We start from the raw sequence: 18,434 nt of genomic DNA on the forward strand, positions 1-18,434 counted from the left end.
GGTTAGGGTTAGGCACCCCTAAGGAGGGTTAGGGTTGGGGGGAGGTTAGTTTAGTAAATATTTACCTGGGGACGATCAGGATTTTCACCCATGTCGGGCAGCCGCTGTCGGGATTTGAACTTGCGTCCGGCGCTAATTCATACCGATTCCCATTCTAATATCCCGCCAAGCCAGAATAGGTAGACCACTGCTTCCCCGCACGGCCCTTATACTGCGCCTTATATCAGTCATACCGTCCCAACATCATTTGTAAGATGGCAGGGCTGGCGGAAACATTTCTGTGTCTAAGCTCTAAAGGGCACATCAACAGCTGAAATCCATTGCCAATTTGTCCAAAACAACCTGGTTTGCTGCGAACAGGCGTCACATTGCTGCACGATAACGCCAGGCCACACTAAGCCAACCGCAAATGCTTCACTGAGCTTCATACACCCTTCTGCATTTGCATAATAGCAAGGATCGAAATTGCAAAGCTGCCTGCGTGCAGCTTTGCAATTGTGATCCTTGCTGAATCAGACCCTATGTGGAAAAATAATCTGTACCAAGGCCATACTATTGATTATACGTGTATGTATGAGTTGCATAAATCTAAGCAATGAGAGATCTTGTTACCTTATTTATTGAACCACCGTCATGTATATATATATAGAGAGAGAGAGAGACACCTGGTGTGACACTATGAACCCCTTGGCCCGCACCTTAGTCCACAAGGCCACGCCGCCTGTTCTGTGCAGTTTCGGGGACATGACCCGCACCCTGTTTACATCATGGTGGGGTCTTATTCAGTACTGCACATGCGTATTCATCGCACTGTGCGTATGCTGCAATCACACTGCGATTACGCACGCAGATAGGAATCCATTGCAGAGTGAGTGACAGACTGTGAGCGTTTGGGGGTGGTGACGGGGGAGAGGTTGGAGAAACACAGGCGTGTCTGTCCATTTGAACACTGTTTCATGGACCTGTATAAATTAGCCACTACGATTACATACGCACCTTGAGGGCTAACTACATGCGACGAGACTTGCAATTTCTGCAACGTTTCAGACATGCTGTAATTGTGCGTGAGGGGCCGATGTGCTTCGATGTTACTGATGTATGTATATATTATATATATATATTTTTTTTTATTATTTTGTTTTTAAATACTAAAGTACATTGTATAATTTTATCCTTTGCACTTACCTTATTTATGCCATTCAAGCTATTACAATCTGTACTCTATATTAATGCTGTGCTCTGTATTGAAATCAGAGAGTGCTGGTTATACATATTGCAATGCATGTTAAGCGTACCAGCTTTTTCCAAAGTCTTCCCTTTTTGCCCAGATCTACGCAAAATGTAAATATGCATTTATTTGCTAGAAATACTGACATATACTACACTTTACATTACTTAATGAAACATCTGTGCATTAATTAACAATTTCATTATCATTATTAATAGTGATTTTCATTTCAATGACACCCTAATTCAGTGGCTCAATGTCTCCTTTTTTTTCAGCTGAAACAAAGATCTGTTTTAAGTATTACCATGGTGTGAGCGGAGCTCTGCGCGCTACAACTCCCAGCATCACTGTGAAAAATCCAACTGCCCCAGTAAGTTATATTGTTTCCATACTATTCTAATTGATGTGTTGGACGTATGTGGCCATAGGTGCTTTTGTCCAAGTTTTAATCCAAGGACATTGAGAGTTATTCTATAGTTGCATTCACTCATGAAGTTCTCCTACGGTACTTGCAATATAATATTTACAAAATACTATTTACACATATTTAAACCTGCCCATAAACTGTTAGATCTGGTGCATATTCTACTAACAGAATATAGGCATGCTGTATATCGTTTTAAAAGTAATAAGCTGCTTGTGCATCCTATTTGTATTGCTTTGCAAATAAGATGCATGTTAAGGGAAAAAGTTGCACAAAAAGACGCTCGGCACTACCAAGTTGCGCCACGGCATGGCATGACTAGAAGGGCTGTTTAACACACAAGGAGGCTAGATGTATTGTGGACACATCTGTACGTCAGTGTGCAGGTCTACATGTGTTTGCGTGAAGATGCCCTTATCGTACTTGACTTATGGTATGCCCCTTCCTTCCTCGGCTCTATCTCGCTCTAGCTATGCAATTTACTCTAAGCAACCTGGTGTAGTTTTCATTGTGCAACAGCCTCATAATCTTATATTTTATAAAAATATATTATAGTGAAGTTATAATTGTTATTCTGCTACCAAATCTAACAAGTTTTTCCCCTGTCGCTTATATAGTAAATTAATTTGGGCAGGTCATCTTTACCTTCTGTTTCCTGTCATAGTTTTGTATATGCTTGATTATGACTCTCTCAATGCACAGTGCTGAGTTCTATGTCAGAAATTTTTAAATAATAAAATGGTTGAGTCCAAGATTGTAGTTACCTATGCATTCCTTTTTGGGATCACTCTTGCATTACCTTCTTCTCCCAGGAGTTGCTCTCAAAACCATTTACCTACAGAATGGCATCTGTACAAATCCTTCAGGGTCTGACCACCCCATGTCCTCCCCATGCTGATGAGTTCAGTAATTGTAAGGCTGAGTGGTATATATTCTAACGTGCGGGTTTTAGAAGTGGAGATGTTGCCCATAGCAACCAATCAGATTCTAGCTATTATCTTCTAGAAGGTGCTAGATAAATGTTAAGTATAATATGATTGGTTGCTATCGGCAACAATTCCACTTCTAAAAACCCGCACTTTAGTTCATATACCCCTGAGACTATGCCTCTTCCTCATCTATATGGCTCTGCCATAGACCTTTTACCTTGGATTTCTGATGCTTAGGGTCAAGTCTACTCGTTATCCATTTCTGAGACCAAGACAATATCTAATTAAATATTAACAAGAATCTGAACAGAACTTACATTTACAAATCTACAGTATCTCTCTGCTGGTGAAGGTTTATTTCTTCATTTAGAGGACCATTCAATAATACCCTGTACAGATTACAGAATTATCAATAAAAACCAATATACCCTTCCTTTAATTTCAGAGCTGTTTGATCATATCTGTGAAACTTCAATGTTAACAAAACTCGATTACATAGAATATACTGTATATAGCATAATCTGGATTAATTGCAAGCTTCATTGCACAGATGGGCATTATAAGTATCTTGCGATGCTCTTTGAACCCTGTAATTCACCAGCTGTCTTCCAAAATTATGTTAATAACATTTTTAATGATCTTCTATATCCTTTGTCATAGTGCATATAGATGACATTCTAATTTTCTCCTTGAATATGTATTTAACAATGTCTACAAGATGCTGGTCTTGTTACCAAATTGGAGAATTGTATTTTTGAGCAGTCTCAGATTTTTTCTCAAGGTACATTGACTTCACTTCCATCAGACCCAGATAATCTTTCTGTTTTCCTGAATTGGCTTCAGCCCATAGATCTCAAAGCCAAAATGATTGCTTCTTCGTCTATTTCTTTTAAAAAAAATAACAGGTAAAGCCTTCATAGCAGTGAAACTTTGTACAAAATTGTTTCAAGAGCGACAACTCTTAGTTTGTTGGACTCCCCAATGTGAAAAAAAGAGAGATACTGTAAATTAAAATTACAGGTTTGCAAATCTTTCACTGCCCTTTGAGTAGTCAAAATTTACCATTTTGGGTATTCTGATCTGGATTTATATCTCAAAAAGATTAATTTTGGTGATTGACATTTGGGATTGTTAAATTTGTGGTTCATTTTATGCAAGAAATCTGGTGTCAAATTCTTCTTGGGAACATCATCTACATATCAATGCCGAGGCAAAAGGGTGGTTCAAGTTTTGAAACAATGCTTCTGTCTTTCATGGCAACAGTAGTTACCATCTTCCTGATTCCCCTGGTTAGGCTCCTTTATATGCTGTGTGAGGTACTCATCAAAGACTCATAGATCCGTTGTCTTCTTCTGAAGTACAAACTGTCCATTCCACTGTGACCAGTTTCTTAAGCAACTGGTGTATATTCTATGAAGTACAGTATGTTGCAAAGCTACTATTCATCAAAAGCAAGTAGTAAATAAAAATAGATGATGTGTCCCTCAAAAGTTTGACTGTCTACCAAAAACATGACATTTAGTACACCATTTTTGAAATTTGATCTTTTCTTCGTTGTTCCTTTTAAAATCATTTAACTGATCAACCCTTTGGGGTTTTATAGCAAAGGCAAAGATAGAACCAAAGTACTTAGGGGTAAATTTACTAAGAATCGAGTCTGGGAGAGTTCGCTTTTTTTCAACTCGATTAGCTACGCCGAAACTCGGGTGATTTGAGGCTCCTGAGGCGCTCAAATTTACCAAGAAGTGAGTTTAGCTGAGAGTGAGTTGGCCGATGGTGAAGCAGAACGAGATTTCTCTCCCGAGTAGCAGGTTTTGCAGGAGATTACTCACCCGAGATTGTAGTGTCTTCTAGCAAAACTTTCCCATGCAAGCAGCCTGCATATATCAGTGAGATATGTGTAAGCTGCTTGTGTTCTAGGCTTTAAAAAAACAGGTTAAAAGTTTAAAAATAAAATTACATAGGGCCCCCCCCAAAAGACTAACCAGCCCCGGAATTTCCAGCCAGTGCTGGTTCTCAAAATTACAGGGAACAAAATGTGTAGGGTTCCACAGTAATTTAAGAACCAGCACCAGGCAGCAGGGCCAGACCTGGTTTTAAATATAGGGAGAAAACATTTGCGTACTGTAACAATATTCTGTAGCGTGTTGTTACAGTGTGTCCGTGGTCCTTATTGGATTTCTGCGGAGAACATCGTGGGACAAAAGGTTGGATCTTTTTTTACAGGTACTTCCATTGGATACTTTACGTTGAGAAGGGGACGTGAACATCTGGGAACTGGTGAGTATGTGTGAGTGTGTATGGATGTAATAAATCTTTATTTTCACGGTGTGTGTATGTTGTGTTTTTATACACATTTCTTTACAGGTGAGCTACACATACCAGCGGCCCCTTAATGCCCGCATGCTGGTACTTGTGGTTCTCCAAGTACCAGCATGCGGGGGAGGCTTGCTGGGACCTGCAGTTCTACAGTAAAGACAATGTTGTTAATTCTATTTTTAACACTACACCTACACTATCAACCCGCCACCCACCGCCATGGGGTGGCGGGGATAGCCCTGGGCTATCAGCCTAGGTCAGCGGTGCCCTGGAGAGGGGGACTCCTTTATTGGAGGGGTCCCCAACTCCCCAGGGATCCCTGGCCTGGGATGACTAGCGGTCAGGGCTTATGCTGCGGCTGGGGGGCCTGGTGAAAGGGCACCCCTGGCTGTGGCATCATTTCCCCGCTAGAAAGGGTCCAGAGCTGGTTTTAAATATAAGGGGAACCTCACGCAAATTATTTCTCCCTATATTTAAAATCAGGTCTGGCTCTGCTGCCTGGTGCTGGTTCTTAAATTACTGTGGAACCCTACTCATTTTGTTCCCGTAGTTGTATGAACCAGGACTGGCTGGCAAGTGTGGGGCTGGTTAGTCTTTTGGGGGGGTGCTTATGTCATTTTTTAAAAAAACTTTTAAACTTTTTTTTCTATTTACAGGCAGAAACATACATGGATCACAGTGATCTGTGTATGTTTCTGCCAAACTCGTAGATCACAGGCAGGTGTATTTATTTCACGAGTTTTTACAGGAGAGTTTTTCCATCTCATGAGAGTTTAGAAACTCTCTGCTTGGTAAAATCCCGAATCCTATCTTCACTAGTGAAAAGGTTCTCGAGTTTTGCCGATGGTGAATTGAAGAGAGTTTGCTAACTCTCCAGTATTTTCCCGTAGTAAAGGAGATCTCTCTCCCAAGTGTGACATTACACTGTAGTAAATTTGAGAGTGGGAAAAAATGCCCAAACTTTCCAGAGTTTGCAAACTCACCCAAGCTCTCACCTTAGTAAATTTACCCCTTACAATCTTTATATCATTTGTGCTTATCTCAGCTAGACCTCATGTCCTCAAACATAAATAAATATGGCTATGTGTAGCTTTTGCTGAAGCCTTCGAGTGCTCTGGTTCTTTTTCTGTAGTACATCACCCAAACATTTACTGGACTCAGCACCTTGACTGGTATTTGAGCAACAGGTTTTGTAACTTCTGTTTTTTAGAGCACCTTGTTACTCTGTGTAACAGACTTGTTTGTCTGAACCTTATTTGTTTGTGTCACAAGGGACACTTACACAGACTTATAGCAATGTAATTTGTGATGATGGAACTATGTTGTGTAACTTTCATGGACTCTACAGGGCTGTACTGCTCCTACACAATGCGTGTGTCTTGTTCCTGCTTCTTTCCCACCATTAATGGATTGTGACAGTATGTATCCATTGCCCACAGCGTATACTCGCCATTTTGGTTATTTAATACCATGCCTGAATGACATTGACTGCCTCTAGCCTATTCAAGAGAAACCAGGGCTTGTTTATTATAAGTGTTCCTTGTGTATTTGGCTTGTGCACTGGACTGCGTTCTTGTGACACTGATCTTTGCTTCTACCCTAACCATGTCTTCTGGATCTTCCTTGTCTGCTGTTTCTCTCTGGCATATAGTCTACCATGTAATAACCTCTGCTTTGCTTTCATAACTACACTTCCTGGATTCTCCTAGGCTGCTGTTCTGTTCTAGTGTTAAGTCTACCATGTATTGACCCTTGGCTCTTCTCACCATGCTTTCTCTGCTTCCAACCATACACTTATACCCAGCCATTGGAATCCAATTAAGGGGGGTATCCAATTAGCTGCGATAATGATAATTTTTCTCTGGAGAAAACTTTTCCGATCATTGGCCCGAATCTGCCACTTATCGCATGTTTGCGCGCTCCTGTTTATCAACCTATGCTATTGCAAAACCAGAGATAACCAATTTGCTTGATAATTCTTGCATGGATGACAGGCGATTAGTAGAGGTGAAAATGAGGAAATCAGCCTGTACCCCCAAAAAAGGTAGGGTATTGGTAGAAGTGTGTTAGTGACCATATTCCAAGGGTTTGGGGTTCTTAAATTGTGTCAAATGGCTGCTATCTGCATTTTTCTCTAACAGTGAAAAATTATAGAAAACAATTGGGGGAGAACAGTTATCTCACGCAAATTGTACCACGTGACCGCGGGTTTATGGGAGAAAATGGGTTATTGCATCTAATTGGATACCCCCCTAAGAGTACATCAGGTCCTATTTACTGCAATAAAAAAAAACACTCTGCGCCTAAATAGGAGGTCACCCTCCCACAGCAGTACCAAGAGAAAGGGGAGATCTGTCAGCCCCTCACAATACAGAAAATTAAAGTGGATACTGTGTTGGTCAGTACTAAATAAGTATAGTATGGAAATTAGGGCTAATGTAATTATTTATTATACACAATTTATTTATAAAATATCACAAAAAAACTCAAGTATAAAACAATAAAAGTAGAAAATTATTACAAGTAAACCAGATTTAAAGTTCATGTATCATGCACCTCAAATATATAGAGCAGTGGTCGGGGAACAGGGGTAAATTACCCCACATGGGGTAAAAATGAAATTCCTGGGGATAATGAATGGACAGCTGGGACATATGAATCATTCTATGCATGCCCGGCTGTCCGTCCATTACCTCCCAGCTGTGCCGCAGGGAGGCTCTAAGCCGGACGCCCGCTGAGATGTTATTACCAGCGGGCGCCCGGCTCCTTCCCTGCAGCGCCGCGTTAGCCGGAGGCTGGAGTTCTCTTCTGAACTCCAGCTTCCGCCTCTCTCCATGTGCACTATGGGAGAGACGTCATGACGCAGGAGCGGGGATTAAGGTAAGTATTATTTTTTGTACAAGCGGCACTACAGGGGCGTTATATGGGGGCACTACTACAGGGGCATTATATGGGGGCACTACTTCAGGAGCATAACTATGGGGGCACTACTACAGGGGCATAACTATGGGGGCACTACTACAGGGGTATTATATGGGGGCACTACTACAGGGGCATTATATGGGGGCACTACTATATGATTTCCTTCCTTTCAAATCAAGGGGGTAACGTCGGCGTATCTAAATATATTTTGGGGTAAAAGGTAAAAAAGTTCCCTGACCCCCTGATATAGAGGTTATATATATATATATATATTTATTCCATGTCTTAGAATATAATATTTCCTTTGCCAAGCATGCCCATACATATTCCAGACATAGATTATTTTATTATTCTCCTCCCACAATAGAGAAAAAGCAAAGTTTATATTCCTGTTAACCGAAAATTATCCTCATACAGGTGAAAGTATAGTTCATATTGCTGCTGTAGTTCAGATATTGCAAAGTTCCAGTATTAGTAGAAGCATATTTGTTAGTAAAGCATAGTAAGCAAGCTAAAATAAGTGCATATGAGCAGGTAATAGGAACAGTACCCGGTGTTAGTGTCCAGTTTTCAGTGAGACCTCTCCACTCGCTTTTTGCGTAAATGATACTGAGTTGCTGCCTGGCCTGAGGGTGTAGCGGTTTGGATGGTCCAGAAGAAAACACATAGCTGCCACAGATTCTCTAAGTGATTTCTCCTCCTGTTGCACAGTTGGAAAAAACAGAGGCTGTCAGCGACGCGTTTCATCTACCATTGTAGACTTTAACAAGCCGTAATTCCTGCAACTTGTGATAGTTTGCTTATTACTTTAATCTTGCCTTTATTATGCATTTATGGATATGCACAGTCCTTCTACTTGTATACTGACTTGAACTAGAACTGCCAACCCCAACCTTGGCTTATATTTGACCAAGCTCCTGTTAGACCGGTTGGGTTTCCTACAGTAATGTCCATCAATCTTTTGCAAGGATTTCTTTTATGAAAACCATGGTTCCCATTAGACTAATGGTGCATACACACATAACGATTTTTGAACGATTTGTCATTAACGACGTTGTTATCGTTAAGTCGTTCAAAAAAATTGTTCAGTTTCTGAGTTATAACGATGAACGAAAATCACAAATGCGCGCTCCCGTCTGTAGTTTGTAGTTTTCGTTCATCGTCCCTTCTGACTGTCCAACATGACGATTTTCGTTCAGAAAATTGTTCATGTTTGAAGGAATGAATGATGAAATACGGCCACTCTCTGAACTGACTTTCTATTTCAACTTCATTTTACACCTTATTTCGTTCATCGTTCAGGAAATCGTTGACAAAATCGTTCAGTAAATAACAAAAAGTCGTTCACTTTTTCAAGGGAGAATCTGAAGGAAAATCGTTAATGAAAATCGTTGCATACACAAATCGTTATGTGTGTATGCACCTTAAAAGCAACATGTTAGCCAGTGCAAAACACTAGTGCCTTACTTGGCCCATATGTGGGACATATAATCACACTATGATTATTAATTTTTTACCAGTTAATTATATAGTGCCCACATATTCTGCAGCACTTTGCAAAGGATATTTGGCCATTGACAGCAGTCCCTACCCCAGTGGAGCTTACAATCTATATTCCCTACAACATGTATGCAAAAACTAGGGATAGTTTGTTTGTGAGTAGCCATTTAACCTACCAGTATATTTTGGACTATTGATTATAGACAAGTTCTTGATGGGAAGGGCAATTGGATGGTGTGTGGTACAGGGGACCCTGATTGTGAGGGGGTGGGGGCATGGTTACTCCCCTATTCCTACAGAGACCTTGGTAATTCATACTCATCCCTCTGGCCTATATTGGACTTTATCCATCATTATTATAAGACATTAATCAACTGAACTTTCCCCACTTAGCTAATTATTCAGTGGTTGATTATCTCTTTTATTAATTGACAACATTATTGATTTTTTTTCTATAGTTATTAATAATCTCTCTCTCATTTGAAAGCAATTGCAGCTCGGACCTGTACACTAATTTATCTATGGAATTTATCTATGTAATGTACAGAATCTTAGCAAGGTAAAATTTTCCTGTAACATTTCAGTGTTCCTGTTATAAACTCCAAAGTGCCAAGAAGTCTCGGCAAACATGAATGACAGAGCTTCTCATAGTCTGACTAGATGCTGAACTGAGAATTTCAAATCCATGTTACTCTATTTTATTGACTCCTTATGATTCCAGTCAAAGACACTTAGCATAATTACCATGACTTCATCTGCTGCAACCAATACTCAGGTCAGACCTTGTGCACGCCGAGGGGAATGCTGTCTCAGCTGGTGTTTCTGTAGGGTATTATTCACTAAGTAAAGATATTAAATCACCATTGATCCATTGTGGGGAATTGCTAAACTCGAGGTCTGCAGTCCACCATTTGCTTCATAGGAACTAAGTCATATTACACTTCCCATAAATGGAATATGTCATTATATCTTATTGTGTTTATTATCTGTATACTACTCTTGCTGAGATTTTCTGGTTTTACAGTGTGTAATTGTAGCTTTTATTGTCTTTGGGGAATGCTAAAGGCACTAGATGGCACTAGATGAATGTTTACAATTTTGCCTATAGAAAGATGATCTTTTTTTTGTTTTAGATGAAGAAGACTGTAAATGTAGCGGGGAATTTATTTAATTTTCTAAAACAGTATATTACTATTGTGGGCATATCAATTTGTTATCCAATAAGACCATTTAGGCAGCGTCCAGGAGCATTTCAAGAGAGGAGGGGGCCCGTGTGCAGACCCAGTGCGGGCCTCCTCCTCTCTCCGGTGGTCCTGTGGCGCAGCACTGGGTTTTGACCCCCCTGGACCCAGGAAGAGCATTGGCGCCCCCCTTAATTTTTCAAATAGGGACGTTAGATAGTGCACCCGAAAAAGGACCATGGCCTCATGGGGAGGGGACAGGGAGGAGATAGGGGAGGCCAGAAGATGCTGGGGATAAAAGAGGAGGAAACTACAATTAAGAATGATAATAAACAGGAAAATTGACAGGCTCAAACAGTGCCCCCTGCTCTGCGTTGCCCTGTGCCATGGCACAGGTCTCACCACCCTAGTTACGTCCCTGGAAGAGGGAACACTAATGCAACCGCAGCTGCGTATTTATATGCAGCGGCAGTGAGAAAATATGCAAATGTCGCAGCCGCCTGTATTTGTATTGAGACGCCCATCCCATACTTGCCTACCCACCCAGAACAGCCAGGAGGCTCCCAAAAATCGTGGTGCACTCTAGGCTGCCCGGAAAGGTAGACTCTTGGAGGCTAGTTACGCATAGCCAAGCTCAGTAGAGCAAAACGTAGTGTAAAAGAAGCAAATGTTGGAATGTCATTGGTGTATATATGTTGAGTGCAGGCGGCACAGTGCACACGACCCCTGGGTTCAGGAGGGCCCTGTTATGATTGTCAGTGACCACCCTTAGTAAGCCGACTAGAATTTCAGGCCATGAGGTCTTCTGCCAATAACAACCGCCCGTTGTTCCCTTAGAGATAATAAAGCCACCGGTACTTAGGCGGCCGCCTGGACTTACTGCTCGGAGTAGTAGCAATTTACAGGGGTGTCAATTGGAATCCTGAGGTGAGAAGAAGGAGTTTCGTATAGTAGGAGAGATGTGGCTTTGGAAGCCGATGATGTGGTGAGCCGATGGTACGGCCAGTGTGCCGGTGATGCAGCAAACGTGCCGATGGTGGGCAATAGCCATTAGTAGATAGTCAGATTATATGTTGTGGCTTTGAGACCGATGGTGTGGCAAACGTGCCAATGGTGCTCCAATAGCCGTTAGTAGATTAATAGGTAGTATGTTGTGGCTCTGAGAGCCGAAGGTGCGGCAAATGTGCCGATGATGCGGCTTGTGTGCCGATGGTGCGGCAATAGCCGTTAGTAGATAGATAGGTAGTTTGAAGTGAATGCTGCGGCTTGGAGAGCCGTTGGCAGCACGGAGATATAGATGCGGTTGGGAGCCGTAGAAGAAGCTGGTGACAGCTTGGAAGCTGTAGATGCGGCAAATGTGACGGAGGTGCTGCTAGAGCCAATGGTGTGAATGGTTGGTGCTGTGGCTTGGATAGCCGATGACAGCATGGCGGTGTCAGTGTGGCTTGGAAGCTGTAGAAGAAGTTGGAGAGACGGAGTTAGCACGGAAGCCACTTCAGGGAAATCCAATTCTGTGACACGTAGAGGACCAGAACGCTGAACATGCAGCCAAACCGATGGGACTCACAAATACTCTATAGTCGGCGAGGCGGCAGGAGTCCAATGAGTACAAATAGGAGGCAGCACCAATCACGCAGCACTGTGGACGACACATTACTCCCTGAGGCGTACCGATCGCCTAGTGACAGGAGAAACTGGAGTAACCCCGTCCTGACCGGGTAAACTGCTTGAAGGATACAAGGCGTGACCGCGACTTGTAAAATGCCCACACCATACATTCTGCACTCATTGCTTTTCTTACCTCCTGTCTGCCTCATGCGCAGATCTCCAGCACTAGCTTCGGAAATATGGTGCCGACACAAGGTTTATTAAAACTGTGCTTATGTGCCCAAGGCTCTAGCACAGACTTTGAATCAAGCCCTATTTTCACATATCCTTACAGTTAACATATTTCTTAATAGACTGTTTTAATAAAGGTTTTTCATCATAAAGTGCCCCTCTTTTTTTTTTTTTTTGAAAAAGGGTTTATTGGATTTTTGAGGGTACAATAAACAGAATACAATTGCATAGAAAGAAAGAAAAAATGGCATAGGAGGGTCAAAAGACACAAAAAGGCATAATATTCCAAGCCATATGAGAGATAACACGAACACAGACAAGCTACGCAGCTATAAATCGAAACAAACCCCTAATGTTTTTAAATGTGGTAAGAGATATCACTATCAGAAAAGAGAAGAGGGAGAGAGAGACGGAGGGGAACAAAGATAGGGGAAAACAATGAAGTGTTAGTAAGGAAAAATAGGGAAGGAAAGTGGCAGGAGGGGAAGAGTTGGCATGTGGAGTCCCTTCCAAGAGGTCATTCTAAGCTAAGTATGCGTCTCCTGATAGGCTAACCAAGGAGCCCACGTCTCCGTAAACTTAGCAACATTTTCATGAATTTGGCAAGTGATATATTCAAGATTATATGTATGCCAAACAGAGCTCTGCAGGGCAGCTAAGGACGGAGGGTCCAGTTTTTTCCAAGAAGATGCAATCGCACAATTAGCAGCATTGAGAATATGTCTAATAAGAGATTGGGTGAGTTTATCACAGCTATTGATAGGACGCGGGAGAAGGGAGAAGGATAAGCACGGGGGAATGGAGATACTCGTGACCTGCAGAATCAACCTATGTACTTTCTCCCAATAGCCTTTAATTTTAGGGCAGTGCCACCAAATGTGAGCCAGAGACCCCTCACCTCCACATTCCCTCCAGCACCTATCTGAAGACTGAGGAAAGATGGCCCAAATCCGTGTAGGGACCAGATACCACCTATACATTCTCTTATATGCGTTTTCCTTGATTCTGACACAAATGGAAGACTTCGCCGTCAGCTCGCGAATTTTGATCCATTCTTTAGGATCCAAAGGAACGCCCATGTCTCTTTCCCAGGCCAGTTCGTGCGGCTCCTTTAAGGGCCGGTTTTGACCTAGGAGAAGGTTATAGAAAGTGGAAATAAGCCCTTTAGAGCCGGAACGGAGTAAGCAGAGAGACTCCAAAAGAGAATAAGATGGATGAGACCCTGAGCCAATTACCGTGGTAAAAAGATGACGCAATTGGAGATATTGAAAGAAGTATCTTGTAGGTATTCCTAACCTATCTTGCAGATTGGAGAACTCAGGAAACGGGCAAACAGGAGCAATATCTCTCAAGAATTTAATATCCTTTGCCGTCCAAGGGGAGAAAGATTTAGGATCCAATCCAGGAACAAAATCCCCATTATTCCATAGTGGAGTCATAGCGGAGCGATTCTGAGTCAAGGCAAATGCCCTATTGCAGTAGTCCCAAATAGACAGAGAGAAGCGAAGGGTTGGAGGAATAGAAGGGGAGGGCAGTCTAAACTTGTGATCCATCCAAAAGATAGAGTAAGGGGAATGAAAGGTAAGTAGCTGAGCTTCTAAATCCACCCAACCCCTAGTGCAGGACGGAGCATGTGCAAGAACAGCCTGGGTTAAGTGGACAGCTAGATAGTATTTGTGGAAGTTTGGTAGCCCCAAACCCCCCTCTCCACCACGGTAACATAAAATACGAAAGCGGACTCTAGGTTTACGTCCCGACCAGACAAACCTGGAGACCATCCGCTGCAAGGTAGCTAAAAAGATCGAGGGGACTCTGACTGGGAGCGTCTGAAACAGGTACAGAAATCTTGGAAGCACATTCATTTTGATGGCGTTAACTCGTCCAGTCCAAGAAATAAAATGAGCTCCCCAGGTGTTCAGATCTCGACGAATCCTCTCTAAGAGTGGAGGGAAGTTGGCAGCAAATAATTTGTCGTAAGTGTTGGTGAGGTGGACACCAAGATATTTTATAGATCGGGAACACCATCGAAAGGAATAGGAGCTACGCAAACGAGAGATAGTCATGGGGTCCAAGAGTATAGGTAAGACTTCAGTTTTATCCTGATTTATTTTAAAATTTGACAGGCGACCATAGGATTCGATTTCTTCAAAGACCGCAGGGAGAGAAGAGATGGGGTGGGTCAAGGTGAGAAGGACATCGTCCGCATAAAGAGCCACTTTATGGTGAGACTGGTCAACTGAAATGCCCGTGATTGTCGGATTGTTGCGAATGCTTGCTGCTAGGGGCTCCATGATCAGGGCAAAGAGGAGCGGCGACAGAGGACAACCCTGACGGGTGCCATTTAAGATATTGAAAGGAGAAGAAGCAAAAAAGTTGGCCAGGACCGAAGCAGATGGGTTAAAATATAAAGAGGCGACACCATTTATAAAATTCCCTCTGAAACCAAAAGCATGAAGAGTGGATTTCAAGAAGGTCCAATCAACCCTGTCAAAGGCCTTCTCAGCATCTAAGGCCACCACCAGGGCAGAGAGCGACCTCGTGTTAGCAAAATTAATAAGGTCAATGACCTTCCGGGTGTTGTCAAAGGCCTGCCGGCCGGGGATAAACCCCACCTGATCACGATGGACCAAGGAGGGAATAACACGGGCGAGGCGAGAAGCCAGGAGCTTAGCAAAGATTTTCAGGTCAACATTAAGAAGGGATATTGGTCTTTAGCTAGCGCACGAGTCGGGGTCTCTATCTTCCTTATGAATAACCACTATCTCAGCCCTGGTGGTGGCCTCGTCAAACATCCGACCCGACAGAACAGAGTTATAAAGGTTCAACAACAGAGGAGAGAGGGAAGGAAGGAATCTCTTGTACAAAGCTGCAGTAAATCCGTCCGGGCCAGGGGCAGAGGAGGACTTCATGGACTTCACCACCAGCTCCAGTTCTTCATATGTGAAGTCTTCATTGAGAGCAGATACCTGTGACGCAGATAAACAAGGCAATCTACATGAAGTGAGATATGTAGAAGTGGCAGCAGAAAGAGAGGAGGGGGAGAGTTCACGATTTTGAAGAGAATAAAGCGAAGAGTAAAAGTCCTTAAAGATATTAGCAATAGATTTGGGATCATATTGAGGGGAACCAGTAGGGTCTAGAATTTTTAGGATCCTATTTTTGGTGCGCTTAGTTTATAAAGTGTCCCTCTTTCAGATTTTGTTTGATCAGTTTGGTCTATTGACAAACAATTACACAGTATCTGATCCCATACTAGACAATCGGGATGGGTATGAAATACTGGCAGCTGAAGAGCCGCCGGTTCAAATCCCGACCTCAAAAGACCGACTGCTGAAAATGCAGATGAGGGAAGGTAAGTACACTATCCCTCCTCTCTCCCCCCTAACCCTCACTCGGTGGTGCCTAACCCTAACCTCCCCGGTGGGGTGCATAATCCTAATCTCTCCCCCCGGTGGTGCCTAACCCTAACCCCCCCTTCCTGTTCCCTAAACATAACCGTCCCGGTGCCTAACCCTAACCCTCTTGGGGTGTTGCCTAACCCAAATTTCCCACCGCGGGTGCCTAAACGTAATCCCCTCTTTTTCGGGGACAAGAAGATACTTACCCGTCCTGGGTGTTCGGGATACCTGCGGTTCAGGATGCCAACGCCGGTATCCTGATCTCATTCGGGATATCGGCGTCAGCATTATACCGGTTGGTGGGATTTTGGCATCGGTATATCGTTGCCCGGCATTCCATCCGCTGGCAATATAACTACATCCCTAGACAATCAAATTGTCATTAAAATCAATCCAATCAGAATGATATCCTTCAGGAAGGGCGTAATGTTTGCATATTTCTACTCAAAATCAACTGTATGAGTGCATTGTATTTGGGGATGTGCTTCACTGAATTGCTATTTGACTTAACCTTAAATAAGTTAAATCTTATTGTTGTGTAACAAAGCCTAAGGGATATGTGTCAGGCACAGAGTTCATGCAAATGAGGAGCCACCTGTCTATTGCTAATCCCATAGAATCCCCACGATTATCATTTTTAAAACGCAAATCCCTCTGCTTCCTGGATCCTTTCCTAAAAATGTATTAATCCCAATACACAGCTTGATCTTTAGAGCATTCAAAGCTTTTCTAGGAAAGTGCAATATTTAAATAATCCATAAAGTGTAAAGTCAATCTGACAATTATTTCACTTCATAAGAGACGTAGCTAGGATTCCGTGTGTCCAAGTTATCCCAGTACCGCATCAGGTTTTGCCACTAAAAATATGTTAAATGGAATAGATGATCAGATTACCGTGAATAGTAGATCCTGGCTTCTGAACAAGGAACTTCAGGTCATTTTATTGACTGAACATTTTAAACTGGTGTTTGAAGACAGGGGGCCTGATTGAGACCCGTTCGCTAGATGCGTATGCTCGCTCCCAGCGTATGCAAATTCGGCTAAAAGACAGCAAGGCAGGCGATCACACGGCAAGGCATAATCATTCCCACTATGTTTTGGCGTGCGATCACGATGTGTATGCAGACGCCCACCAGCCTGTATTTAGATGCCCACTAGCGCACGTCATCTCCAGGAAGTGAATGAAACCATTTGTACATCGGGTTCCATCGGAAGTGAACACAGCACTTGAGGTTGACTATACAAGCACTGCGAGCACTTCAGTGTATAATTCAACCAGGTGACGTGTACTATGACGCTGGCTGTTAATTATGCACGCCTCTGAAACGGCGTTAAGATGCTCAGGCACGCCTGCGTTCGGACCTCCACTCTCCCGTTTCCAGTGGCCTGCCCCTGTTACCACCCACAAACGGCTTGACCTGTCACTCATTTAGCTGGGCTGTCTATGATGGGCGAGCGAATGCTTCCCGATTGCTCTGACTAGTTTGCACACGCGCACTGCGATGCATACGAATGCGCACATTGCGAAACATCGCTCGCTCCGAGCGATTGCTTGCTAGCGAATGGGTCTGAATCAGGCCCATGGTTCCCTACAGCTGCAGGGTAACTATTGGGTCCAGTCATTGCTGAATTTGAACTCAATATGTCAACTTGGAAAATGCTATTCCACTATGATTTTAGAATTTGATTTTGACAGGGTGCAAAAAATTTAAATATTTATTTATAGTAAATCTGTATGTCATTTACAGAAGCAGCAGCATGAAAGTGAATTAACAAGAGACAATGTTGTCACTGCATAATGGCCAGCCCTACATTATCCATAGCTGGCACTAGTGATATTGATTACACCCATTAGCTGTAATTTGCATTAAGATAGAATTAAATTAATAAATAATGAAGCTGATATATAGAGAGTTTAATTGATCTTGATTAGGTGTGCCCAGGGCTGCCACCAGAAATTGTGGGGCCCGGTACTAATAAAATATTCTGGGCCCCCCTGGGGAAGAGCATAGCGCAGGGAAGGCTGAACCATATTGAGGGGGGGGCAGGTTAGGAAAGGCTGGAGAAGGGGGAGGCACATGGGAGGGAGGGCTGTTAGGAGTAGGGGAGAGGCTCAGGGCAGCGGAGGTTGTCTGGACTTGGGGGGAGGGGGGGGGGGGTGGACGCGCAGTGAAAGGCTGGTTGCATTAGGAGGGCTGAGTACTTATTTCGGCTGGTCCGGAGAGAGCGGGGGCCCAGGTTGCAGTGCCGCAGCAGTGAGTTATGCTTCGGCAGCCACAAGAAAGCGTTGGTGGCATTTCAGATAAGGCAACTGCTGATTGGCTGTCGGTCTACGTGCAGCCAATCAGGGGCAGCCATTGCTGATTGGCTGCTCGCGGGACAACCAATCAGGAGAGGCCGCTCCTGATTGGTTGTCGTTCCGCGAGCTCTAATTGGCTCGCGGCTGGCAACTTATTAGGAATGCTGCCAGTGCCTGCGCCGCGTCTTCTACATTAATGCTGACCACCGGGTCCCCTCTCTCTCTCCGGGCCCGGGACTACAGGCCCGGCAGTCCCCCCATGATGGCGGCCCTGGGTGTGCCATAAATAATGTTACTAGTAAAACTGGTATTCTTATTTTTGGCCACTTGCTAGTGGCTGATACAGATGTTTCCTCATACACCAAACGAGTGAGCCGCGGCAAGCGATGTAGCGT

General features: G+C 43.3%; 1 protein-coding gene across 3 annotated transcripts in view; it reads left to right on the top strand.

Annotated features, from left to right (window-relative positions):
* Positions 1–18,434, top strand: part of HECW1 (HECT, C2 and WW domain containing E3 ubiquitin protein ligase 1) — a 480,815-nt gene that overhangs the window by 260,046 nt on the left and 202,335 nt on the right. For all 3 annotated transcript variants that reach the window (XM_088476052.1, XM_088476051.1, XM_088476053.1), the window contains one exon: positions 1,504–1,598. In XM_088476052.1, coding sequence (XP_088332178.1) covers positions 1,504–1,598 — 95 coding nt within the window. The remainder of the gene's footprint in view (positions 1–1,503; positions 1,599–18,434) is intronic.

The sequence above is a fragment of the Taudactylus pleione genome, unplaced genomic scaffold (genome assembly GCF_031769625.1).
Source record: "Taudactylus pleione unplaced genomic scaffold, aTauple2 ptg000181l, whole genome shotgun sequence".
NCBI lineage: Eukaryota > Metazoa > Chordata > Amphibia > Anura > Myobatrachidae > Taudactylus > Taudactylus pleione.